At 41.4% G+C, this 26,724-nt stretch overlaps 1 protein-coding gene across 1 annotated transcript in view; it reads right to left on the bottom strand.

The window, feature by feature from the left end:
• Positions 1-26,259, bottom strand: part of LOC147630192 (uncharacterized) — a 41,539-nt gene extending 15,280 nt beyond the window's left edge. The window contains exons 1-3 of the mRNA XM_086810940.1: positions 26,067-26,259; positions 25,350-25,966; positions 25,058-25,187 (exon numbers count right to left, since the gene is read on the bottom strand). Coding sequence (XP_086667066.1) covers positions 25,058-25,187; positions 25,350-25,936 — 717 coding nt within the window. The 5' untranslated portion in view covers positions 25,937-25,966; positions 26,067-26,259. The remainder of the gene's footprint in view (positions 1-25,057; positions 25,188-25,349; positions 25,967-26,066) is intronic.
• Positions 26,260-26,724: the final 465 nt, after the last annotated feature.

Below are 26,724 nucleotides of genomic sequence, written 5' to 3'. Positions count from 1 at the left end.
AGTTGGGATTAGGGTCAAGCAACTAAGGGTTACACATGAAAATGGAGGGTCAAGAGTCACTTGAGAGCTCTCCTATATATAATAGGAACATGGGGCACTCTCAAGGGATGTTCTCTTGTGTAGAGCATAGTATCTATTCTCTTGCCATTTCATACTAGAGCTATGAGCTACTGGATTGAATACATACCTCTTGGTGGTATGGGACACCAAGGATAGGTATGTGGTTCTTCATTATTATGATGTGTGCATCCTTAGGCTTGGGGTGGTTGGGTGGATGAGTATATGCCTAGATTATGTGTGATGATGCATAGTGAATAGCTAGAGAGATCTTTGGGGTTTTAACAGTTAAAACTCCAAAGATATCTCTAGCTAATCACAATGCATAAACACACATAATCCAGTCATATACTCATCCACCTGACCACCCTCGAGCCCAAGGATGCACACATCATAATAATGAAGAACCACATACCTATCCTTGGTGTCCCATACCACCAAGAGGTATGTCTTTAAACTAGTAGCACATACCTCTAGTATGAAATGGCAAGAGAATAGATACTATTCTCTACACAAGAGAACATCCCTTGAGAGTGTCCCATGCTCCTATTATATAGAAGAGCTCTCAAGTGACTCTTGACCCTCCATTTCCATGTGTGACCCTTGGTTGTTTGACCCTAAGCTCAGGCCTAACCCTTGTCCCACTAGAGCATGTTCCCATGATCCCATGCTCACATGCCTAGGGCGGCGGGTTAGCCTCCTAGTATATGCACATAATATGATGTGCACATAACATACTTCCCCTCTCTGAAAACATTGCACTCTTCCAATGAAAAAAAGGAAACCTGTGCTAAACGTTTTCAACTGAGTCCCAAGTCAAATCCTCGATTTTCCTATCTTTCCACTTAATTTTAACCTCAGGGATTAAGCGATTACGAAGTTTTCTTTCCCTGATTTTAAGTACCTTTTCAGGTTCATGTGGAACATATGATAAATCCTCGACCTCAATGAGTTCGGCGAGGAGTAACTGTGTTATCCTCACCTCCCAGCTTCTCTTTCAGTCTGCTGGCATGAAAGACTGGATGAACTCTGACATGTGGAGGCAGTTTTAGATCATACGCAACCGTGCCAATCCGACGTATAACTCGGAATGGACCATAATATCTAGGAGATAATTTTGAGCGCTTTACTGTTGATAAAGTCTGAGAATCTTTAGGAACTTTCAAATAAACCAACGCTCCTGGCTCGAGACCAAGGTGAACATCCCTTATCAGCATATAAAACCATGCTTTATCTTGAGCACTTATGATAGAATCATGAGCTTGGGTCACCATTTTCTACATATCACACAAGAAATCCCTCGATGCATCAAGCTCAATGTCCTAAAATTGACATTAACAGGTGCCCTAGGTTGATACCCATGCATAAGCATGAACCGACTTTAACTAGTAGCTGTATGCTTAGAATTGTTATAGGTAAATTCCATCATTGGAAGATACTTTTTCCAACTCGATGGTTTTCCATAGATATACGCATGAAGCATATCCTCTAAAATCTGATTCACACGATCTATTTACCCATCAGACTACGGGTGATTAGAGGAACTCATACTCAAATTAGTTTCCAATTTCTTGAAAACTTCTTGCAAAAAATGAGCCGTGAACTTAGAGTCCCAATTTCTCACAATATTAGAAGGTAGACCACACAGTCTAAACAGTCGCTCGGCAAATTGGTAAGCCAATTTTGATGCTTTGACTATTGTCTTTGTGGGTAAAAACCTAGCCATCTTTGTCAATCTATCCACGACTACCCAAATGGTACGTGACCCCTGCTGGTATGTGGAAGTCCCGTGATGAAATCCATCGAAATACTTTCCTACTTTCGAGATGGAATATCCAAAGGATGTAATAACGTCTCAGTAGATTTAAAGCGTTCAGCCTTGTTTATTTGACATTGATGACATCGGACCACATAACGGAATAAAATCTTTTATTCGTGGCTAGTAAAATGTCCTTCTAACCAAAGGCAAGGTTCATTGTATACCAGGATATCATGCCAATGGTGCATCATGGCACTCAAAGAGGATCCTGAGTCTAATTTTTGGCACATCCGGCACACAAACCTTATCATTTGGGAATACGAGACCATTCCGAATAAAAAATTGGTTAGCTTTTCCTTGATTCACCAGGTTTTAATCTACCTTAGAGTTAGATCCTGATTTTGCCAAATTTCAATGTTTTCCAAAGAAAATATATGTACTGCATTTTTTCCTGAGTGAATCATACAAATTAGAAGTAATTTTTGTGAAGCTAAGTTCATTAACTTTACCAATTCAACTCAATGCATCAACAATGCGATTCGAGCTACCTTTCTTGTTGAAATATATGATGTACAAGTGAGAAAGAGGTTATGTAGGTATGAACACACCCTAAATAAAGTGGGCAGGTGGGTGGAAAAGGGATTTAGAGTTGGCCCAACCCTAGCCCTTGGTGAACCCTATATAAAGGGCAAGAGGCTTCACTTTTGGTAACACAACAAAACCAACACATGAGGGTGAAGGTTAAGCCAACTTTGGAGTGGCTGAAATAGAAGGTAATATAGAAGCTTTCTATACATCTTGTGTTCTTGCTCTCTCTCATATATGTTGCTCTATCTTGCCATCAACTATTGCTTCCATTGTGTATACTCCCCATTATTTTAACATGGTATCAGAGCGAAGGAGCTCAGGAGATGCACTACTAGAAAACCCTTGGTATCATGTGCGTGAGGTATTTAAAAAACCCCTTAACTAAAAAAAATTTCCCAGTAAAACAACTCCTCTTTACTTATGAACTAACGGATTTTTTCTATAGTTGAATTAAAAAACCCCTCTTGTTAATGTAATTTTGTTAATTTTTCTTAATATATCTAATTAAAAAACCTCTTATGCTGAACTCACGTGGTACATTAACATTTTTTGAGGTGAACCCCTCGAGCGAAGGAGCAACAAGGGTGGTGCACGAAGCCACAATGGAAGAGAGGGTACCAACGATATTACTAAGGTTGAGGGAAATTTTAAAAGTTCCTCACATGATAATCAACTCTTCTAGTTAAAGAGTGAAGCATGTTTGCTAGAATTGGAAGTGAACCACATTTCTCTATAATCACTTTTGTAAAAGCCTAATCTATAAAGGCTACCTACCTTGTCATCTATCCTATGGTTGAGAGGGAGTCATTTTGTTCTTGTATATCCAATGCTCACCTTGCTCCATGTTTGGAATTGTCCCATGGTGACATTGAGAGGGGGTGTTAAAATATATGATGTACAAGTGATAAAGGGTGAGAGAAAGAGGTCATGTAGGTGTGAACACACCCTAAATAAAGTGGGCATATGGGTGGAAAAGAGATTTAGGGTTGGCCCAACCCTAGCCCTTGGTGAACCCTATACAAAGGGTAAGAGGCTTCACTTTTTGTAACACAACACAACCCACACATGAGGGTGAAGGTTAAGCCAACTTTGGAGTGGCTGAAATAGAAGGTAATATAGAAGCTTTCTATATATCTTGTGTTCTTGCTCTCTCTCATATATGTTGCTCTATCTTGCCATCAACTATTGCTTCTGTTGTGCATACTCCCCATTATTTTGACATTTTCTATATTCATGAAATCAAAGTCCTGCATCAACTCAGCCCATCTAGCCTTTCTACCTTTCAAGTCCGGCTGATCACAAATGTACTGCAAAGACCGGTGATATGTCGTCTCAAGACCACAAACTGAGACCCGTAGAGATATTGTCTCCATGTCTTTAAAGCATAAATGATTGCATACAGCTCTTTCTCCAAAGTGGGTACCTAGTCTGTGCATTGTTAAGTTTCTTACTCTCGAAAGCCACAGGCTTCCCATCTTGGAACAAAGTTGCACCTATCGCAAAATCAATAGCATCATCTCAATGACGTAAGGCCTACTAGGATCCGGCAAGGTTGACATAGGAGCATCTCAAACTTTATTTTTCACAGTATCGAAAGTTCTTATAGCTTCTCATTCCACTCAATCGAAGAATCAGACTTCTTATTTTTACCCTTAAGAAGATTGGTAAAAGGCACTGTCAACTTCGAATAATCCCTGACAAATTTTTGAAGAAACACCACGAAACCTAAGAAATATCTAAACTGCTTGATCGTACATGGTATTGGCCATTTCAAAACCTTTTAGATTCGATCCAAATCTATACTTCATTAGGACATTTCGGAGGTCATTTGGAGAGCCTTTTAGAGGCGAGAGAAAATAGAGTGCAACCAATGAGGAAGAAGCCAACATAACGTTGAAAAATAGCTCAATTCATTGAAAAATTTCAAAAAATAGTCAAGCTCACATTCAATGAGGGTATCTTTTTTAAAAACGGTCGAGTACACATTCAATGCGGGTATCTATTTCAAATGAGGTACAGTTCCTATATTAAACACGGCTTATGTCATCATTGGATAAGAAAAAGCATTTAAAAGCTAAACTTTGTAGACAATGGAGTCTATACATTTCTTCTCATGGTATTTTGGTGTAGAATTTGGAGCCTTTGACATCACCATTACGTCTACAGTGGCCAAAAACCCCTAAAATAACTTTTGAATCACTTAAATTCAGACACTCGGAGAGGCTAAAATGACCAAAACAAGGGGAGAACTGAATCATAGCCAATTGACATGCATAGAGGCCTTGGCTACTTTGCCAAGGCCTCTATGCACGTCAATTGGCTATGATTCAGTTCTCCCCTTGTTTTAGAAGTGGCCAAGGCCTCTATGCGCGTCAATTGGTGGCTATGATTCAGTTCTCCCATTGTTTTGGTCGTTTCTGCCTCTCCGGGTGTCCGATTTAAGTGATTCAAAAGTCGTTTTGGAGATTTTTGGCCGCTTCGGATGCATTTGTGATATAAAAAGTATCAAATTCTACACCAAACTACCACTATGTATAGATTGTTAAAGAGTAGCATGAAATTTTTGAAAAAGGTGCCATATGATGACGTGAGTGCCTTTTGCGAATCCCAAAAAGTTGAGAGCGATGTGTAGCTAGTGCACATATTTCAATACCTTGTTAAATCCACTTTTTTTAACTTGCGATAGTTTCTTGTCAAGTACACATTTAATGGAGGTATCTTTTGAATATTTTTTCTAGAGAGAGAAAATAAGAGTTTGTGAATTTCTTACAAGGCCCTACAAATGACCTCCAAAATTTTCTAATGAAGCCATCTCGAGAGATTTTATGACCCAAGTATAATAATTTCTTCTTGAAGAAATCACACTTAGATAACTTACAATACAATTTCTCCTTTCCCGAGCTTTCCTAGAACCTCTTTAAAATGATCCTCATGCTCAACCAAAGTTTTACTGTATATCAAAATGTCATCTAAGAAAACCATCACGCATTTTCCTAATAGATCCTGAAATAAATCATTCATCGTCTGTTGGAAAGTTCTTGGTGCATTAGTGAGACCAAAGGATAACACTAAAAATTCGTAATGGCCGTAACGTGTCCTAAAAGTAGTTTTAGGGACATCTTCCTCTGCAATACAGATCTAATGATAACTGGTCCGCAAGTCAAGCTTTATGAAATACTTAGCTCCTTGCAACCTATTAATAAGGTTGTCTGATCTAGGCAATGGGTATTTATTTTAAATTGTAATCTTGTTAAGACGTTTGTAATCAATACACATCTGCCAGGTACCTTGATCTTTTTTCTGAACCCGGAGAACTGGTGCATCCCATATAGACTTACTTGGTCTAATCTGACCTATCCTCAAGTATTCAGCTAGTTGCTTGGCTACCTCACCTTCCTCAGTCTAGCTAAGCAGATACAGAGGACTACTAACAGGTACTACTAGCTCAATTTTATGCTCCACCTCTCATTTAGGAGGTAATCCGTGCGCGGTAACACATAAGAAAATACATCCTGAAATTCGCTCTTAATGGAATTTAATACTTTACTTTGCCAAACCTCTAAAGAAACAGTGTTGACATCAAAATAAACATATGACGACATTGGATCCATAACCAATTGAAAAAGTTCATCGTTAAAAAGGTTTCCATTAACTTAAGCCCATTAATGAAAGTTTCCTTGGGTACAACAACGTTTCCCTTAAGAGTAACAAGGTTTCCATTGTGATGCAATACACTGCCTACAGGTCGCACATTCATTGGACTGATGCTTCTGACTACCGCAATGCTTACATGCTTTCTGGCCCATAAGCCAAGTCTATCCGGTTGTAGCAGACTGTTCGTAGCACATACTGACTTCACAGAATGTCAAGCGGATGCCGAATTAGATTCTGAACAAATCAGCCCCTCCAACTACTCGGTCGGAACTTGGCATCACCCTTGCATCTGGATTTGGTCTAATCGGGTTGCCCACCTTGACCTCTAGTTAGCCAATCTCGACTGCTCCATTCCGCTATGGGATGGCAACCCACATTCCAGTGGCTCATGTTGGCGAACTCAGCTGAGTGATGCGGATAGCAAATCACAGAATTCGGTCACTGGACTAGCACACTGTACGGAGTGCTCTCAGGGCTAGGTAGGTGTCGGGGTAGCAAGCGAACAGTTCTGATGATGCTACTGCCATCCTTCTTGCCAGCAATTCTCAGAACTCCGGCGGCTTAGAAATAGCAGCATCAGATATGCACCTCTCTTTGACTTGCAAACCCTAGTCTAGTTGTTATTGTTTGCTGCTCGGTGTGTTGGGTGCCATTGTGTTCATCACCAGGCCATCTCTCGCTTGCTTGCTACGACCTGAATGATGACGGGTGCGGTACTTCACTTAGTTTCCAGTTAGAAAGCGGAAGACTTTTTCGCTTTCTGGATTCAACAAGTCTGGGGGCATTGGGGTTAGCAGGCCGGATGGAGGTAGAAACCGCAATTTGGGGGAGTGCGAATGAGCAGTCCAGGTGGCGGAGTTTGCGGGCGAATGCGAAGTGTAGAAGTGGAAAGATGGGTTGATGTCCAGAATCTGAACGTCGGGTTGCTGCCAAAAACAGCAGTCTGGGAGGACGCGGAGTCGGTAGTTGCGGAGGGGTCCGGATTCGAGAAGTCTGCACGTTGGTTTTTCTGTAAGTCTGGAATTATCAATCCAGGTGGCGGAATCAGAATGTGCACGTTGATTGGAGGAACCCAGAGTGCGGGTGTGTCCGGGACTGCAGCAGTAGGGTGGCTCGGAACGATTACCCAGTGAACCAAATCTCCAGTTTGGCGAGATCCACTCCTGGAACTGTAGATCCTACTTGAGGTCGAATCCAACAGCAGTTCTGTGTCTTGGGAGTTTCTTTTCAAGCTTCTCTGATAAAAGATGACCGCCGTTCCTGCTTGGCATCAAATGAAGAATCTCCCAGTAACGGAATAGCCAGCTGTGCACCTACGGAATGTGAGAGCAGCCATTGCCACAGCAGAGGACAACCAATCGAAGAGTCAAGCTGAGAACCATGATTGCAAAGACGGGGCTGTGTGACCTCTACCCCGCCGCTTGGAGCACCTCTATATTTGTTGGATGGTAAGCCCCAATCAGGGCTTGCCACCTGGCTATGCCCAAACGGCATGCAGAGGCGGTTACAACCCCTCTTATGTAAATATCAACTTCATGAAATAAACGAACACAATCTTGTTCTGTGTCCCTGCGTATCTATCTGAGATGACATGAGAGAGAGATCATGCTTTCTGAGTTTTCTACATGGTATCGGACAGGCGATCCTGGCGCGCCTGTGACGGGCTCTGACAAATCCTCGCTTCCACCCAATGACCTGCTAATTTTACTCGAGGACTTCTACACAGGAATCCCTGCCAGAATCCAAGGCGAAACATCCGCCAAACAAGGCCAAGATGCAGCCGGCAAAAGCCAAAGAAGGCCAAGATGCAGGCGGTGCATCCTCTGATCCACTTCAACATCAAGGTGCTGACGGATCCTCTGCACCATCTTCAGATATCTGCCAAGATGTGACCCTGCATGCATCCTCTGAGCGATTTCAGCCAGAAGGAAAAGAACCTGGCCGCACCAAAACTGGCCAAGAAGCCAAGGTTAAAGCAGATAACCTAGACCTGCTACCCACATGTGAAGGGTGAAGAGACGACGACCTGCAGAATCTCTCCAATGGAGGAAATCATCCTCCAACTAAAAAACAAGACCCTCTGCCCAGCAAGAGAGGCGCGAGGGCGACCTGGATGCAGAAGACATCCCAATCAATGAAGCAGCCCAATTTGGGGTAGATGAAGCAGACAATTTCCTGCGTGCCAACTTGGACTTTGCAGAAGTCAAACTTGTGTGAATAGCTCAGAAGCGAGCATGGGCGCGCCTACAACAATGCCATCTGTTGTTGTTGTGTTCGCTTCTCTACCCGCACAACACCCTCCAATCGTTGCACGTATTCCATCTGCCTTCATCTCTTCCCGCATGTTGGAGCTGTTAATTCCTCCTCTGCGACCTATGCTTCATCCCCATCTACTGCGTCCTGCTCATTCCTTCCCACTGCATGGTTCTACTTTTGCGGTAACTTTTTCAGTCCATGCTCCGTTGATGCTACCAATACCTCGTCCCCGTGTGAAGATGAAGGTAGAATTGTTCCTGCTTCGCCTTCTAAAATATTTTTTGGATCCAGGAGACGTGTTTTTTCGCTACTGCTAGCCTTGAGCAACAAGGCCCATCGTGTCCTGCACATGATCCGTGTCTCTCTATCGATTGTGATATCCTTCTTGAAGGTCTTGTTGCCGGACATACCTTTGATGTTGCAAATGAAGATGAGCAGGATGGTGATTTAGTCGATGTCGACCATGATGTGGATATTGATTCTTACGTTGAGAGTCGTGATGCTGCAGCTGAGCCTACTGCTGAAACAGAAGATGAGGATCTGAGTGTTCAAGATGATGGCCAAAGTAACAACAGAGATGATGGAGGTGCGGATGCTGATAATGGAGATGCTGAGGCAGCTAATGTTGCAACCCCTGAATGTGATGTTGATTCTTTCAATGCAATGCAAGATGTAGCTGCTGCAGATCTTGTTGTGAAGGCTACTTCTCTTTCCTTTTTCATTCCCTTGAGGTGGAGTAATGGTGATCATGGTCAATGTCGTGAAAAAGTTCTCTGGTTGCAGCTTCTGCTGTTGGTGAATCCAAGTATGATCAGATTGAAGAATATGAAGACTTTGGTTTTTCTTCTACTGGCCATCCAAGCACACGTAGATCCGGGTTGATTGCATCTTCATAATTGTAGAAAATTATAGCATCTAGCTTAGGATGCGAGGCACCATAAACCCTAGTGGAAAAATGGGGTGCATCTTTCTCAGTGCATAATAAAACTCCACCTCTCTCCTCAAGACCCTGATTGGGCTTAAGGGGGAGTGTTGGATGGTAAGCCCCAATCAGGGCTTGCCACCTGGCTATGCCCAAACGGCATGCAGAGGCGGTTACAACCCCTCTTATGTAAATATCAACTTTATGAAATAAACGAACACAATCTTGTTCTGTGTCTCTGCGTATCTATCTGAGATGAGATGAGAGAGAGATCATGCTTTCTTAGTTTTCTACAATGAATGCACAGGGAAGGACTGTTGAAACCTAAAACGAGCTCTTGGCGGCTGTTGGGGTGGGATGGAGCAGCGCTGGTGGCAGTAGCAGAAAGCCTCTGTCTTCTCGGTGGGTGGGGGGCCCAGCGAGTTCAAGCGCCACACCAATGACGATGAAGGGGAGGATTTCAGAGGTCGACAAGGTAGTAGCAGTAGAAAGACAAACCCCCCACAGAGCAAGCGCTATAGCTCTGCGTTGGCTTCCACATCGGGCAGTTCCCATTCACAGCAGCAGCAAACAACCACTGGTCTTCACCATCAAAAGGAGGTTGCAGCCAGCATGGGTCACCAAAGTGTTAGTGGCCCTCTTGCCCTAACAGAGAAAACAAAAGGAGAGAAGGGAAAGACACAGAGAAAGAAGAACTGAACACCAAAAACAGAGTTGTCCATTGCAGCCCTTGCTCACACAAAAATCCATAGTCGTGAATCAATAATGCGTGAATGCCCATACACCAGGCACATAAGCACATAGTAGGTGAACACCACCTAACCTTGGCACGCCCGGTCCCTATAATAAAGTGCGCTGTCTCATCGACTATGACATCTGGTGGCACTGACCGGATGTGGCTGTCTGGCCGCCGATAAGAATATATCAGCTTATGTGGATAGGTTTTGGCAAACTTTGTTACAAATATGGGTAATCAAGAAGGTTCACACCAAGGATCAAAGAAGGAAGTTCATAACAGGTTTGAAACCTACAATTCGATCAAAGGTGAATATGTTTCAACCGCATTCCCTTAGCTTGGCTATTTCGTTAGCCTTGAATTGTGAAAAGAAAAATGGTTTTCCTAAGAAACCAATGACACCCCAAACCTCAACATCAACATTTTTGAAGTCTAAAACCTCTCCAAAATCATTTGTTGATACATCTCTTAATGACCATAACACACGTATTGATACCAAGGTAGATGATTCACAAAAGCTAATAAACATGATTCAAAGAAGTGTTACGAGATTGGACATATCGCATCAAATTGTCCACAGAAGTTAAAGTTTATTTCACTTGGACTTAATATGATCGACGATGATGAAGAACAAGACTACCATGATGTCTACTCCGACTTTTGAGGTAACATATTTATTTCATTTGATTATTTTTACAAGAAATTTTATTTAATACTTTTTATAAATTTCAAGGAGAGTTTTTATGCATCAAAAGTAGAACTTCTTGGAGGAATTTGCCTTCCATCTTGAACTATACTTTATAAAATTTTCATTATGTATTGGTCTTATGGTATAGGACACGAGATTAATCATGTGTAAAGCCTTTCGATACATACTTCTCTAGATTTGTGTGGGATAATTTCTGGTCGTATGGTACACTAGAATTTATTACACGTAAAAGTCCATGATGCAATGTTTTTTGTTATAATTAGAGAAGATACTTAAATTCATATATTATATGACAACTGATCTCGTTTGCTCGCAATAAGCAAACATGCAACTGAGGTCAGCTGCTTATCCAAGCAGGAGGGATGTTACGTAATGTCCACCCTTTAGTTGTATGGAGATGCCCGGATGCTAGTGTGCCATCCTACTGAATTGGTATCATGGGTGACCCCATTTGAAATACTGGTTACCTAGTGTTATTGGAATAGCTTGAGACCATGCTTGACGGGCGTATGTTCTTGAGGTGTAACAAGTAGTGCCATGCTTCAAAACTATATTGTGGTTAGAGTGAACTGAGTAGGCTATGCTAGACAACTACACACGGTCGAAGTAACAAGTGGTTTATGCAATTGATGTGCCATGCTAATTGAAAGTGTAACAAGTGGCTGCCATGCTAGATAATGGGTATAATGATACTCTCATCTTAGTGAAACAAGTGATAAGTGTGTGTTGTGTTTATGCCTATCAATGTTTCATATTGGCATTAATTGTAGAGCAGGGCAATTAATTGAAACAACTAATGAGATTACATTTGTGAGATAGTTGATGAGTAGCGCGCATGTTGTACGTGGAGGATCTTGTCTATATCATCTCAAAACATTATTATTCTGTAATATTTTATTGGCCGAGTACCAAATTTTTATACATATTATTTATGCACGCTTGTGCATGGCATTGCTATATTCCTAGCATATATGTTAGAAGAGTTTTGATTATTTACACTTTTCTGTGTGAACAAGCTCTAGTGTTCGAGATGTTTTTATAAAAGTGAAAAAGCAAGCCCAATTTTTTACGCACAACTATTAATAGCTTCTTGAGCTATTTATTAAATATAATTCTCAAAATACTCATGTCGTGGAAGTAGAGCTACATGCATGAGGGGGGAGATCGCACCCAATAGTGTGTTGATGGTGATATTGTTCTATTTCTCTTGTTTTATGCTATGCTCTATCAAATCAATTTGATTCAAGTCTATGTTTTAATCTTTGATGTATTTGTCGTGAGTTTTTAATTATTTCTTCAAGAAGTACAAAAGATCCCATGACATATACTCTCTAGTTTCACACACATATGAAATGCTATAACTACTTTTTTGAGACTCATTAAATTCATGATGGTTGGATGAAAGTCTTTCAATAGCAAATGTGTAGGTGTTCACATATTGGCCTGCTCCATCCATTAGCAATTTATAGTTGCCTAGGCATACTACCTCTGGGTACTTCTTAGACGTACATATTAGCTTAGGAAATAACCCGCTTTAGTTTTGTTGTTAATTTTACCTTAGCTTAGGAGTAGCTTAGGAAGAAGATCTCAACAATCATGTTGGTTTTGTTGTTAATTTTACCTTAGCTTAGGAGTAGCTTAGGAAGAAGATCTCAACAATCATGTTGGATCAGAGATAACACTTCAATTCTCGATCCACAAGATTATGTATGTGCTAAACCACTAATGTATAAGTAGAGAGAGAGATATACGCACAAGAAGGAATACAGAGAGTCAATTATGTATCTTTCTTTCACAATTCTGTGTGAGTACTATAATGTTCTGTAATTTGTGTGATGATCACATGAATGTTCATTAATGTTTTGTAATCTATGTGATGATTATATAAATGTTCATTAATGTCACAAATCATGTTTAATGTTAAATTCATAAATATTGTGTTAGTTTATTTGCCAACACTTTTGGTGATCCTGCTTGCGAATCAATTCCTCGCACATACTCTTGTTTATAATCTGAGGGTCATGCAAATTTTGCATGGATCTGGCATGGGTGGATTTTTAAAACCTTGCCTGTTAACTTGTAGATCATTCATCGTTGTTTCTTAGGGCATCCTTCAGTTCATATTTATTATCAGACTATGATGATGCTCATTGTTCCATCTTACATGTTGATGTGCTCTCCTTATGTGAAGAGGTTTCACCTATTCCGCATAGCTTTGTTTTGTTAACGTGTTTATGGCATCTCGTTGATCAAGTCGAAGTGATTATATTTCGTGGGTGTTCCTCTATAGGTATGTTAGAAGAAGGTCTTTCTTTTTCCACACTCAAGCAGGTTTTATCACTTTCGAATGGCTATCTAATAGTTTTTCCCACCCATGCTCAATTGGATGTGCAAGACTTGCTTCTTCTAGAAATAGAGTGTGGTAATGACTCTTGTTAGATTATTCAATTATGATGGATCAAGACCAATGTTATGATGCTCACCACCCATGAGCATCGACATTACGTAGCACTGGACAGTCTCTGGGAGGATTCGCTTGATGAGGAATATGAGGCTGCTCAGAACATATATATATATATATATATATATATGTAACGCCTCCGCTACGGCTGCGTCTTCCTCAAGCCGCCATAGCCTAGGCGTGGAGAAGAAGAGAGGGTGGAAGTCGGTTCACCTCCCAACCACATAATGACGAGTTAGGGTTTCTCGTTGGGTTTTATACCAAAACCCTGGCCTGTGTCCACACCTCCTAGCCCGGCCGCCCATCTTACTTAAGAGCCGTGCTAACTTAGATGTGTACACACATCGACCAAACCCTAACGCCCATTAACCCCTGAACCCCGCTAGCACTAATAATACTCTCGAGACTCCGAAAGCTATTAACTTATGCTAGGGTTCGACTTCCGTAGGACCATAGTCCTGACATTACTCCCCCCTTCGAAAAGAGTTTTCGTCCTCGAAAACAAAAGTGGGGAAACGTTTCCTCATCACACTAATGTTTTCCCAAGTGGAGCCTTCCTCTGGACGGTCCTTCCACTTGATAAGAGCTTGTTTCCGAACTTAGTGGCGAGTACGTAACATGTGATAATCCAATACTCTTTCTGGTTCATGAGGCAGTATTGGGGGTTCCACATATTCTACCAAGAAAGAATCATCCACTGGGCTTTCATGACCCATAAGGCGTTTCCTCAAACGGCTTATGTGAAAGATGGGATGAACCTTGGAATGTGCTGGTAACTCAAGTTTATAGGCTACTGGGCCCACCTTCTTGAGTATCTTAAATGGTCCACAAAATCGGGGCGACAATTTTGGTACGGGACCCGTTTTTAAACTGGTGGAGTTTTCTGGTACCTTCAGAAACACCCAATCACCTTCTTGAAAGTGAAGTGGCCTACGTTTCTGGTCCGCAAACTTCTTGTAACGATCTTGTGCTTGACGAACATTTAATCGTGCAAGGCGCAACATATCCATATGGTCTTGGATAAAATCCTTAACCTGACTGATTTTCTCATTCGCCAGTCCCACCGACACTGGTGAACGTGGCTGAAAACCATACATCAACATGAAAGGGCTAAAGCCTGTCGAGACATGCTTTGCACTATTGTAAGCAAACTCAAGAATAGGCAAATAAGACTCCCAATCAGATTGTTTTTTGCTGACATATGCCCGAAGCATATCTTCCAGCACTTGATTAACCCGTTCAGTCTGACCATCTGTCTGCGGATGATCAGCTGTACTAAGGTTCAACATAGTACCCAACTTACTGAATACTGCTCGCCAAAAATGGCTGTTAAACTTGCGATCGCGATCACTGACAATATTGGATGGTAAGCCATAAAGTCGGTAAACATTCTCCACGAAAAGGCGTCCCAATTCTGGAGTTGTAACTGTTTTCTTAGTAGGCACAAACCGACAAAGCTTGGTTAATCGATCCACGATTACCCAAATGGCATCATGTCCACGATTCGTTGTGGGCAAGCCCGTTATAAAATCCATAGATATACTTTCCCACTTGCCGTCAGGAATCTCTAATGGATGCAGTAACCCGCCAGCTTTAAGACGTTCTGCTTTGTTCACTTGACACTTCTGACACTGCAGAACATAGTCAGTAACATCCTTGTGAAGTCCAGGCCAATAGAAATGCTTTCTTACGAGGGCATACGTTTTGCGAATGCCCGCATGACCTGCACTTGGACTATCATGACACTCAAAAAGAATTTGGCGCCTAGTGTCTAAGTCCAATGGAACACAAACTCTCCCCTTGTGGAGTAAGTATCCATCATCGATGGAAAAGTTTTTCCATCGCTGTAGTTCATCTTGTGATAAAGAAGAACCATGTGTGGAAGAACTGGAAACACTACCGTTTGAGTGAGAGGGACCCCTCATTTGAACATGATTCCACACCTTTGAGTATGTTGAATCCTGCTTGCATTTGCCTCGTAAAGATTCTAACAATTCGCTTTTCAACTCTGTGAATAGCAGCGAATTAATCTCCGGCATACGACTCAAAGCATCAGCTACAATATTGTAACGTCCTTTGCGATAGCGTAGCTTGCAATCATACTCCTGAAGGATCTCAGCCCATCTGGCCTTTCGACCCTGCAAATCTGTTTGGTTCATAAACCACTTTATGCTTTCGTGATCAAAAACAAGCTCGAATTGCGCACCATATAAGTAATGTCGCCATTTTCGTAAGGCATATATGATGGCAAAGAGCTCACGCTCATAAGCTGAGTAGTTTTGTTGAGCACGATTGAGCTTCTTGCTCTCATAGGCAACAGGATGACCATCTTGAATGAGAACCGCACCCACTGCCTTAGCACTGGCATCCGTTTCAATCACAAATGGTTTTTGAGGATCCACAATTGCCAAGATGGGAGCTGTAGCCAAAGCAACTTTAAGCTTATCAAAGCTACGTTGTTGCTCCTCACGCCATTGAAAGGTAATTGCCGCACCTTTCAATTGATCAGTCATGGGAGCGGCAATCTTTGCATAACCGTTCACATATTTGCGATAAAATCCTGCCATTCCCAAGAAGATTTGAAGTTCTTCCTTACTTCGAGGTGTTGGCCATCGCATAATAGCATCAACCTTACTAGCATCCATAGCAATTCCGTCTGCAGAAATTACATGACCTAGGTATTGTATGCTATCCTTGAGAAATTCACACTTACTTTCTTTCGCGTAAAGTGCATTCTCGCGTAGTAACTGAAAAACTTTTCGTAAGTGTTCCAAATGCTCTTCTAAAGTCGAACTATAGACCAAAATGTCATCAAGAAAGACAATGACAAATTTGCCTAAGTACGGCCTTAGTACGCTATCCATAAGCGTCATAAACGTTGCCGGGGCATTAGTAAGCCCAAACGGCATAACCAAAAACTCATAGTGTCCAAAGCGAGTTCGGAACGCAGTCTTGGTTATATCATCAGCGTTAATACGCACTTGATTATATCCTGAACGTAAATCAATTTTAGAAAAATACTTCGCACCGTTGAGTTGATCAAACAACTCATCTATCTTAGGTAGCGGGTATTTGTTCTTAATGGTTACCGCATTCAAGGAGCGATAATCCACACACATACGCATGGATCCATCCTTTTTCTTCACCAAAAGAATGGGCGATGCCCATGGTGAAGCACTATGGCGAATGAAGCCCTTACTAAGGTAGTCAGCAAGCTGACGTTCCACCTCAGCTGCTTCAGTCGCACTAAGCCTGTACGACGGCTTACTAATTGGTTTGGTGCCCGGAACGACATCAATGCGATGAGGCAAAGCTCGTTCGGGTGGCAAACCCTCTGGTAATTCATTAGGAAAAATATCTTTAAATTCTTGTAACAGTTGTTGCAAAGACAAAGCATTAACTGGTTGCTTAAGATTATTTAAAGAGATTTTAGAAGAAGGTAAAGAGGAAGAAGGCATCGCTGAGGAAGATTCATTTGAAGAAGAAACATCATGCACATCAAACCCACTAGTTTGAGACACACAATAACAAAAATAGACTTCTTCTATTTGATTACTATGCTCCAAAAAAGAGAGTTCGGCATTACATATGAGTGGTGTTGGGGGTACATCACGTTCCCCAATAAGTAAAACATGCTTACCATTGGCCTCAAACGTAAACGTATTATGTTCATAACTCCTTTTGAGGGATGACCCTAACCCATACAACCACTCCCGTCCTAAGATGACTGTATCCGCACGAGACATATTCATCACTTGGAAGTCAAGAACCATAGTGTGTTCTTGCACAAACACAGGCACTTGCCGTACTAGAGTATCCCACACATCGTGATCATCCCCCTGAATGGTGGACACCACATAACGATGAGAACTCTTTGTCTCCGGCAACTTTAATTTCTTAACTAATGCATAGTTCAAGAAATTGTGCGTGGCACCATCATCAATGAGAATACGTACTCGATGACCATAAATGGAGCCATGCATACGGACCAAATCATGTGGTCCAACTGTCTCTTGCCACATAGATGCAGTGAGATTACACTCATGCATCTCGGCAGTGTGCGAAACCTTTACCGCAGAATACTTAGGATCAGCATCCAAGGGAAGTGTTTGCACCATGTGTACAGCCTTCTCCTTGACCTTCTCCTTATCCTTATTCTTGCAAGGCAACTGTGGACAATTTTTCTTCTCATGATCACTACCTAAGCAATGATAACATAGTTTCTCCTTCTTGGCCCGTTCAAAATCTTGTGGAGACAACGGACCACTTGACCCTTTAGACTTCTTTGTGTTTTCAGTAGAATTGCTGGCAAGTTTATGCTTATTAGCATTAAATTGCGAGCCATTGAATTTGGCCGGTCTATCCATGCCCTTCTTATCCATAGTGTCATCAAAGATAAGGGCACTTTGGATAGCCGCTTCCAAAGTTTTAGGATATTGGGTTTTAACCTTTGCCTGATATTCTTTATCAAGGCCTCTAACAAACCCACGAACCTTTTGAAAGTCGTCCAAACCATCTAGCTTGAGAATGACTTCACGGTATTTGGACACATACTGATTAAGTGTAAGACCTTCCATCTTGCACTTGTCCTAGGCTGTCCAACTCCGATCTTTCTCATTTTGCGGTAAGAACTCCTTTTTAAATGCTGCCGCAAACTCCTCCCAAGTCTTAGGGCGAGTTTTAATAGGTAGACTCATCCACCACTTGTAGGCTTTACCTTCAAGTGTGAGACTCGTCTCAGTGACCATAACAGCAGCGGGAGAGCGGCGTAAGCGATGCAAGTCCGTCCACTTGTGTAAAAATGTATGGACCGCATCCTTGTTACGATCGCGCTCCTCTCCCTTAAACACAGGCGGCTTCACGTTTTTCAACACTGGCCCCTTCTTGCGTTGCAGATGGTGCAATAGATTCTACTATAGGATTTGGAACAAGAGGAGGCATAACTATCGGAATAGGCCCTCCACTTGTCGCCGATCCACTTGCAAAACGTGCCATAAATTCAGTAAAAAGCGTGCTCATGTTTGTGAGATTGGTATTGACATTTGTTATAGTGCGCTCAAGTGCAACTACCCTTGAAGTGAGACGCCCAAACTCTACCGTGTCTACCAAACCATAATCATCTATTGGACTCGCACCCCCTTCGGCATCGGTCATGTTGTCATCCCGATCAGGCGCAACGGCCTGTCGCGAATCACCCACACCACCACCCAAAGGGTGTGCCTCACTAACATCATGCATATCATTCTCAAAATCGAAGTGAACATGAGACGGTTCCGCTGAGGCCATGGTATGCACGTGTTTACAAATAGAGAACGGATTACCTTCAAAAGCGAACTCCAATTGAAGCGTCGTAGAAGAATTCCTCTTGCATGCACGGAAATCGAGAAGAAATCACCACTTGAGTCTTCAATCAACACATGCATGCAAAAAAGTGTGTTGCATGTAGCATGTCGTTGAAGATCCGTCCACCAAAAACTTCCAAACTTGGAGCATAGAAAACTCCTCTCACAAATTGAAAGAAGGAAAGTTGAAGGTGAAAAGGTCACTTTCCTTGTAGTTTGTGTCACTTTCCTTGTAGTTTGTGTCCTCCCTTGAAAGAATAAGTAGAGCTCTTTTGAAGAGAAGAACAACACAAGTGAAAAGGTGAAGTGGCTAGCACACTTGCCTTGGAGCTTGAGATTGTGGGTTCAAAACCCCACTCCTTGGATGGTGAAGCCTCCCCCTTGTGCCACTCAAGTAAGGGAGAATTCTCGCGCGCTCGCCAACGGCGCGCCAACGATTGCTCACCGATCGCCTTCGAGGACTGCCGGTCTGCCTTGGTCGCCGCCTTAGGCGTCCGCTGTGGACGGTCGCGTGTAGGCTGCGCTCGTGCAGGTCACCGTACGGGCGGCGACGCTCGTTTCTTTTGCTGCAGCGTCGAGCTCTTTTTCTCGTGCAGGTCACGCCGGTCGCCGCTAGCTCTGATACCAGTGTAACGCCTCCGCTACGGTTGCGTCTTCCTCAAGCCGCCATAGCCTAGGCGTGGAGAAGAAGAGAGGGTGGAAGTCGGTTCACCTCCCAACCACATAATGACGAGTTAGGGTTTCTCGTTGGGTTTTATACCAAAACCCTGGCCTGTGTCCACACCTCCTAGCCCGGCCGCCCATCTTACTTAAGAGCCGTGCTAACTTAGATGTGTACACACATTGACCAAACCCTAACGCCCATTAACCCCTGAACCCCGCTAGCACTAATAATACTCTCGAGACTCCGAAAGCTATTAACTTATGCTAGGGTTCGACTTCCGTAGGACCATAGTCCTGACAATATATATATATATATATATATATATATATATATATATATATATATATATTATATGTGTATATGTATATAAATGTGTTATATATATATATATAGCATATATTCACACACAAAGCCCTTCGTACTGAGTTTCTGACTAAGGGAAGTAGCAAATAGAAAGGATTAGTACAACAAATAGGTACAGTTGATAGGGCAAATGCACCGCTAAAGATAGAACTAATAAGCACAATATCTGTTAAAGATAGAACTAATAAGCACAATATCCGCTAGCCGCAACTCGGATGAAAACTTCACAATGTGAAATCTGCACATCCACTAATACAGCTAAATTATATATGTAGATGAATCCAAGAACATGCCCAAATTCACCTTTTAGGAACGTGCAAGTTATATACTCACAAGACTATATAACTATCAACTCCATTATGCATAGTATGGACTAGATACTACGACATCCCCACTAACGTCATCAGTGCTCCCCAATAGTGGGTGTAGAACTTTGTATCAAGATATACTCTCACACACACACTCCACACACACACATAAGAGTATATATTCACACAAAGCCCTTCGTACTGAGTTTTTGTCAAACTTCCGGAGATGCAGGGCAGACCCAGCCATAATGAAGCCTAGCACGAAGGGAAGTAGCAAATAGAAAGATGGTAGTCACCCCACACGACTATAGAACTATCAACTCAATTATGCATAGTATGGACTAGATACTATGACATCCCCACTAAGGTCATCAGTGCCCAATAGTGGGTGTAGAACTCTGTATCAAGACATGCTCACACACACACACACACACACACACACACACACACACACACACACACACAAGAGCATATATTCACACAAAGCCCTTTGTACTGAGTTTCTGTTAAACCTCCGGAGATGCAGGGCACACTCAACCATAATGAAGCCTAGCACTAAGGGTAGTAGCAAATAGAAAGAATTAGTACAGCAAGTAGTTGATAGGGCAAATGCACTGCTAAAGATGAAAAGAATAAGCATAATATCAACTGGCCGCAACTCGGACGAAAACTTCACAATGTGAAATCTGCATGTCCACTAATACGGCTAAATTATATACCTAGATGAATCCAGGAACATGCCCAAATTCGCCTTTTAGGAACGTGCAAGTTATATACCAATGGTAGTCAACCCACAAGACTATATAACTATCAACTGCATTATGCATAGTGTGGACTAGATACTACGACATCCCCACTAACGTCATCAGTGCCCAATAGTGGGTGTAGAACTCTGTATCAAGATATGTTCTCACACACGCACTCCACACACACACACACACACACACACACACACACACACAGAGGCACACAAGAGCATATATTCACACAAAGCCCTTCGTACTAAGTTTCTGTCAAACCTTCGGAGATGCAGGGCAGACTCAGCCATAATGAAGCCGAGCACTAAGGGAAGTAGAAAATAGAAAGAATTAGAATAGCAAATAAGTAGTTGATATGACAAATGCACTGCTAAAGATAGAAAGAATAAGCACAATATCAACTGGCTGCAACTCGGATGAAAACTTCACAATGTGAAATCTGCATATCTTCTAATACGGCTGAATTACATGTGTGTGTGTGTGTGTGTGTGATGTACCACTTATTGTTGACCTTGTCCAAGCTTGGAGAGACAAAGAGATTAAGATGCTCTCTATGCCATCATCTAATGACATGGAAGATAGTGTGTTGACCATGGTTCAGCATGTCTCCATTGCTACAAAAGCATGGACCTTATTACTAAGTGAGTATGAAACCACAAATCCCTCAAGGATTTAGAATCTTAAAAATTAGCTTCAACAAGAGAAGCTAAATGAGGGTGAAATGGTGGAGGTGTTTCTCGCCAGAATGAAAGATCTCCATGACCAAATGGCTATAATCACTATGAGTGTGTTGTCCTTGGATCTCACTTATCGTTGTCTAAGGATATTACCACACCTAAGTATGATAGTTTTATTACATCTTTAAATGTTGGTGTTATCTCACATTTGAGGAGTTCAGCTCATTGCTTCGGGACGAGGAGATGAGGATGCTGAGTCACAATGGTGGGGACCAAGCTTTCTTCGCTAACACAAAGAAGAGGGGTTAGGATTCTAATTCTTCAAATTAGAAGAAAAAGACTCAATGCTTTTACTGTAACAAGAAAGGGCACATACCAAAGAATGCACGAAAAAGCAAGCAAATGCCAAGAATGACACTCTAACAACCAAGAAAGAAATCCAATCATGTTGCAAAGATAGAGCTATTTGTTTGCCAATGAAGAAGTGTGCAGTGAGACAACAAATGTTATAGAAAATGATGATTCTTAGATTATTAATAGTGGGGCTTCTAGGCATATGACCAGTTGTAATGATTGGTATTCCTCCCTAAAGCCTGTGGGAGATGACATCATGGTGGTAAAGGGTAATAATGTAAAGTGCCTAATAAAAGGTTCAACTACTATTTCACTTATGCCTATGGACATTCACCAGGACGTCTTACATGCACATAGGGTGAATTACAACCAACCGTGTCCTACTGAGATTTTGGCATTTGTAGTCCAGAACGACTTGAGTAGTAGCAAACTTTGGCATGTTAGATATGAGTCTCAATATGTAGACTCTTTCGAAGATACAAAAAGGTAAGCATTCCACCCACCAATTTTTGATAGTACAAACGTATGTGAAGCTTGAATAAGTGTGCAGTGAGATACCTAATGTTGCAATAAATAATGATTCTTGTATCATCGATTTTGGCATTTGTAGTCCAGAACGACTTGAGTAGTAGCAAACTTTGGCATGGGAGATATTAGTGTCTCAATATGCAGACTCTTCGAAGATACAAAAAGGTAAGCATTCCACCCACCAATTTCTGATAGTACAAACGTATGTGAAGCTTGAATAAGTGTGCAATGAGATACCTAATGTTGCAACAAATAATGATTCTTGTATCATCAATAGTGGGGCTTCCACGTATATGTCCAGCCGTCTCGTAAGAATTGGTATTCCTCCCTAAAGCATGTGAGAGATGACATCATGGTGCTAGTGGGAAATGATGCAAAGTGCCTAATAAAATGTTCAGGTACTATTTCACTTATACCTAAAGAAGGTTGTATAAAAAGTCTTTCAAATGTTCTTTAGGTCCTAGATATGAAGAGAAAGCTCCTTTTTATCTTGGCCATCATGGATCATGACTTGCAGGTTCACTTCAACAAGAATGGTGCCGACATTCTTAATGGAGATGATAAGATCATTATGAAGGGCATTTGGAGGAACAACTTATATGAGCTTTCAGCGTTTATAGTTCACCAGTGAGTAGTAGCAAACCGGGTAGCAAACTTTGGCATGAGAGATATGCGTATCTCTATATCTAGACTCTTTTAGAGATGCAGAAAGGTAAGCTAGACGTTGACCATTCACCATCAATTTTTGACAATCTAAATGTATATGAAGCTTGTATGATGGGTAAGCAGCACCAGAAGCCCTCTCTATTGTTGTATGTTGATTGGAACACTCATAGAGATGTATGCCTTAGTTGAGGTAGGAAGGACATTATGAGGAAATCCTCCAAGGCGAATATCTCTCTAGTAATTAGTAAAGCAAGAGAGTGGATGTCAATGCGTCCAGCATTTCTTTCCCATGTTAAATATGCATTAACATGGGAAAATTTACTATCCATGCCAACTCCATACACAACAATTGTCCTCCAAGAAAGTGGATGCCAATAATGCCTCTAGCACTTATTTCCCATGTTAAATGTGCATTAACATGGGGAATTTTACTATCCATGCCAACTCCATAAATGCAACCCACCCAAGCCTTAGCCTTATAGCCTCCATGATGCTACATAGGCACATGTATGCCTCAAGTCCCATCGCTTTGCATTGTTCAAACTGTCACCACCTTGATGAAAAATCTAGAGCCACCTTGATGTTAAATCTAAAGTCACTAAACCTAACTTGTCAATGCATTCAAAACCCCTGGTCTGTCTTTTATGCATGTTACTTTTAGACTAAACGTGAAGGGACCACTTTTTTTATAAGCGAACCAAAAAAGGCTCATGTACAAAATGTACAAAAGATAGAACAAGGAACTTGACATTTATATAAATAGACAATCTTGTCCTATTCACATTACCAATCAATTATCACAAAATTTGAGAGCTCTAAAGGGGTGATGATGTTGGTTAGTGGGCGAGGTGGTGGTGGTGGCTAAATTAGAGGTAGTATTCTTATTGAAAGTATGGATATATTTTAAAAAAACTTAGCCACCTCCAAAAGAAATGCATGGTTGTTTGTGAGTCGCACTTGGTGTCAAATAAGACAAACCTAAGAGCTTGAAATCTATCCTTGGTCCTTGTTGAAGGTGCATTCAAAAGGTCGAAGAAGCTAGAGATAGCACAAACACTTAGCTACACAATAAGGCTAAATTGTAAATAGAGATGTCAAAGTTCTAGATTTGTCTGTGTGTGTGTGTGTGTGTGTGTGTGTGTGTTTGTGTGTGTGTGTGTGTGTGTGTGAGAGAGAGAGAGAGAGAGAGAGAGAGAGAGAGAGAGAGAGAGAGGGAGAGGGAGAGAGAGATATGTATTCCATTTCAACTTTTTCCATGGTATTAGAGTAGGTTATACTACCTGGCTATCTGTGCCACCTCAACAACATCAGTGTTAACCTGGCATAACTTGACGGAGCCCGATGTTGGGAGATACTAACAAGACAAGGTTATGTATGTAGTCTCTTCACGTGGGTTAAATAATGCCACATGTAAATGTGCCAATTACCACATTGAAATATTTAAGAGGTAATTAATTCATTCATTCCTTATCTATCTTATACCATAGTGAAATATATATATAAGAGGTAATTGCATTGGGCATTCTCCCTTAATGAGCGACTAAAATAGTATCCAACACATGATATGCCGAAATTTTTATATTGCATCACCCTCTAAGATCTCTCCCCAAAGGACAAAAGGCAATGCTCCGTGTATTAGGTCTAGGCTTTTCTATTGCATCATCTTCGTTTTTTAGACACTTAATTCCATTGAAGGACTCAATGCAAAGGCAATGCAAAGGCAATGCACTCAATCTACTTGGTCTAGGTTTTTTCCATTTCTTCATCCTCCTTTAATCACACTATACATTAGTGACTTTTAAAAATGTAATAAATTATACCTTAAAGGGATGCGCTAGTTTTATTTATCATTCAATAAGCCATGGAGAAAGAAGAATGTTTTGTGTGCAAACTCTTCTTTGCAAGAAGTCATGTGTGAGACATGGTGGGATGGTTAAGGGAGAATGCCACGAACAGAGAGGTCGTGGGTTCAATCCCTTCCTATATGACATTTCTTCAGTACCCTCTCCTGTGTAATGCAACACTTCTAAACACATATTACAAAATAAAAGACACATGGTGCACCTTACTAGTTGTGAATATGACATTTCTTCAGTACCCTCTCCTGTGTAATGCAACACTTCTAAACACATATTACAAAATAAAAGACACATGGTGCACCTTACTAGTTGTGAATATGTATTATGGTTTATATAAGCTCCAGAAACTAGGTTAGTTATAGCTTATAGTGCAACACAAGATAGTAAAAGTGTTACCTTGATATCGGGCCGAAGGTGGTTTTGCCAACGTTCACGGCACTGCTTTCCGATTCTCCCATCAAGATGCTGAGCAATTACAGACCATTTTCGTTCACGTCCATACCGCTCTACAAGCTGTTTCAAATACCTGCATTAACAAGGAGATTATCTCGCTGCAACCTTAATTATAAGACGACAATACTAATAAGTTCTCTTATTCCTTAGGTTAATCTAATCAGACAGCTGATAACTGATTAGCAGTTAAACCATGAACTAATTATTGACTGGAGCTGTTTGCAGAAATTGTTACCTGTCCTCTTCTGGTGTCCATTGCCCCCTGGTGATACTAGACTTCTTGTTAATCCTGGATTTGGGTGCAGTGTAATCCTCCCCTGATCTCCTTAGTTCTGCTGTTCCATGCAGCATCTGCCGCAACTCAGGTTTGTTGTTATCCTCATATTTATCATAGTCCTCATGAGTTAAGCGAGTGTAATCTCCAGAAACAGTGCTCTCCAGTGTCATACAAGAGCTTTCTGATATATTGTTTAGGCTATGAGTAAGCTCGTAATTAAGGTCTTCTGCACTGGAGAAAAACCTGCTAAGGATGTCTCGGGCATGAGCTTGCCCTTTCATTTTCTTATTTTGCATCTCTGATAAATTGAGATTTAATTTGTTGGATTCTGTATTGAGACTAATGCTCACAGTATTATATGTGCCCTCCAAACCAGCTTCATGACATGAATATGCTAATCGTCGATCCGTTGAGAACATCTCTTGTTCTCCATCTTCTAATCCGGGCATTAGATCGTTGATTGGCAGTAAAACCTCTTGGTCAACGTATTCATCAACCAATCCTTGTTTGTCTTCACACCAATCGCGCGGCGTCAATTCATTCATTCGACTTGCTGCATAGAGTTGTGAATTAATCTGCAAAGGCCCACATGCTATGGCACTATATTAAACATGTGGAGGCCACAAGCTTAGTGATTAAGGCGTAATTCGATAAGAAATTAAGCACAAAATTAACCTTTTGCTTATTATGCTTTCGCTCTCCTGTGATTGATTAATGAGCTAGGGTTATCCCACTGGTGCATGTTGTGATTGACAGGTAAGCTGAAAGCAATCAATGGATATATGAGGAGAAGGTCCATGCCAGAATAATATATTTAACACCAATAAACAAACGGCAGACATTAATCGGGTTAACTAACCCTAAATAATGGTGAACTTGGTGTTAGGATAAGGAGGAAAGTGTTTGGTTTGAATAAGAGAAAGTAGTACACAAAGGAAAGCTTGCAGAAAAAGGCAGTCTCTAATGATGCTGCTCATTAAAAATAATAATAAATTTCCTAAATTCCTGTTTAATTACAATGTCGCAGGATGCCAGTCTTTTTTTTATTTTTCATTTTTATAATCATCATTATGTTGATTGCGCCAGCCCACGCGAATTGAAATGCACAATTGAGATAGGCTTCTCGTCGTCCAGACATCGTGGCCGCCCAAATCAACGACCAAGATCCCATGTAGCCAACGTCGGTTCGCCTTCCCTTATAGCGTGATTATTTTATTTGGTTTAAAGCATAAATAAATAAATAAATCAGCTTCCAAAGCCACTACAATAATCTGGTTATTGAGAAATACAAAGTTGAAAACCTTAGCCCAATACATAGGCTAAGGTTTCCAAT

The sequence above is a fragment of the Cibotium barometz genome, chromosome 17 (assembly GCF_041138505.1).
Source record: "Cibotium barometz isolate CiBa-2024 chromosome 17, ASM4113850v1, whole genome shotgun sequence".
NCBI classification, from domain to species: domain Eukaryota; kingdom Viridiplantae; phylum Streptophyta; class Polypodiopsida; order Cyatheales; family Cibotiaceae; genus Cibotium; species Cibotium barometz.
Note: the sequence above shows the minus strand (reverse complement) of the source record. Positions and strands in the feature narration are given on the sequence as shown.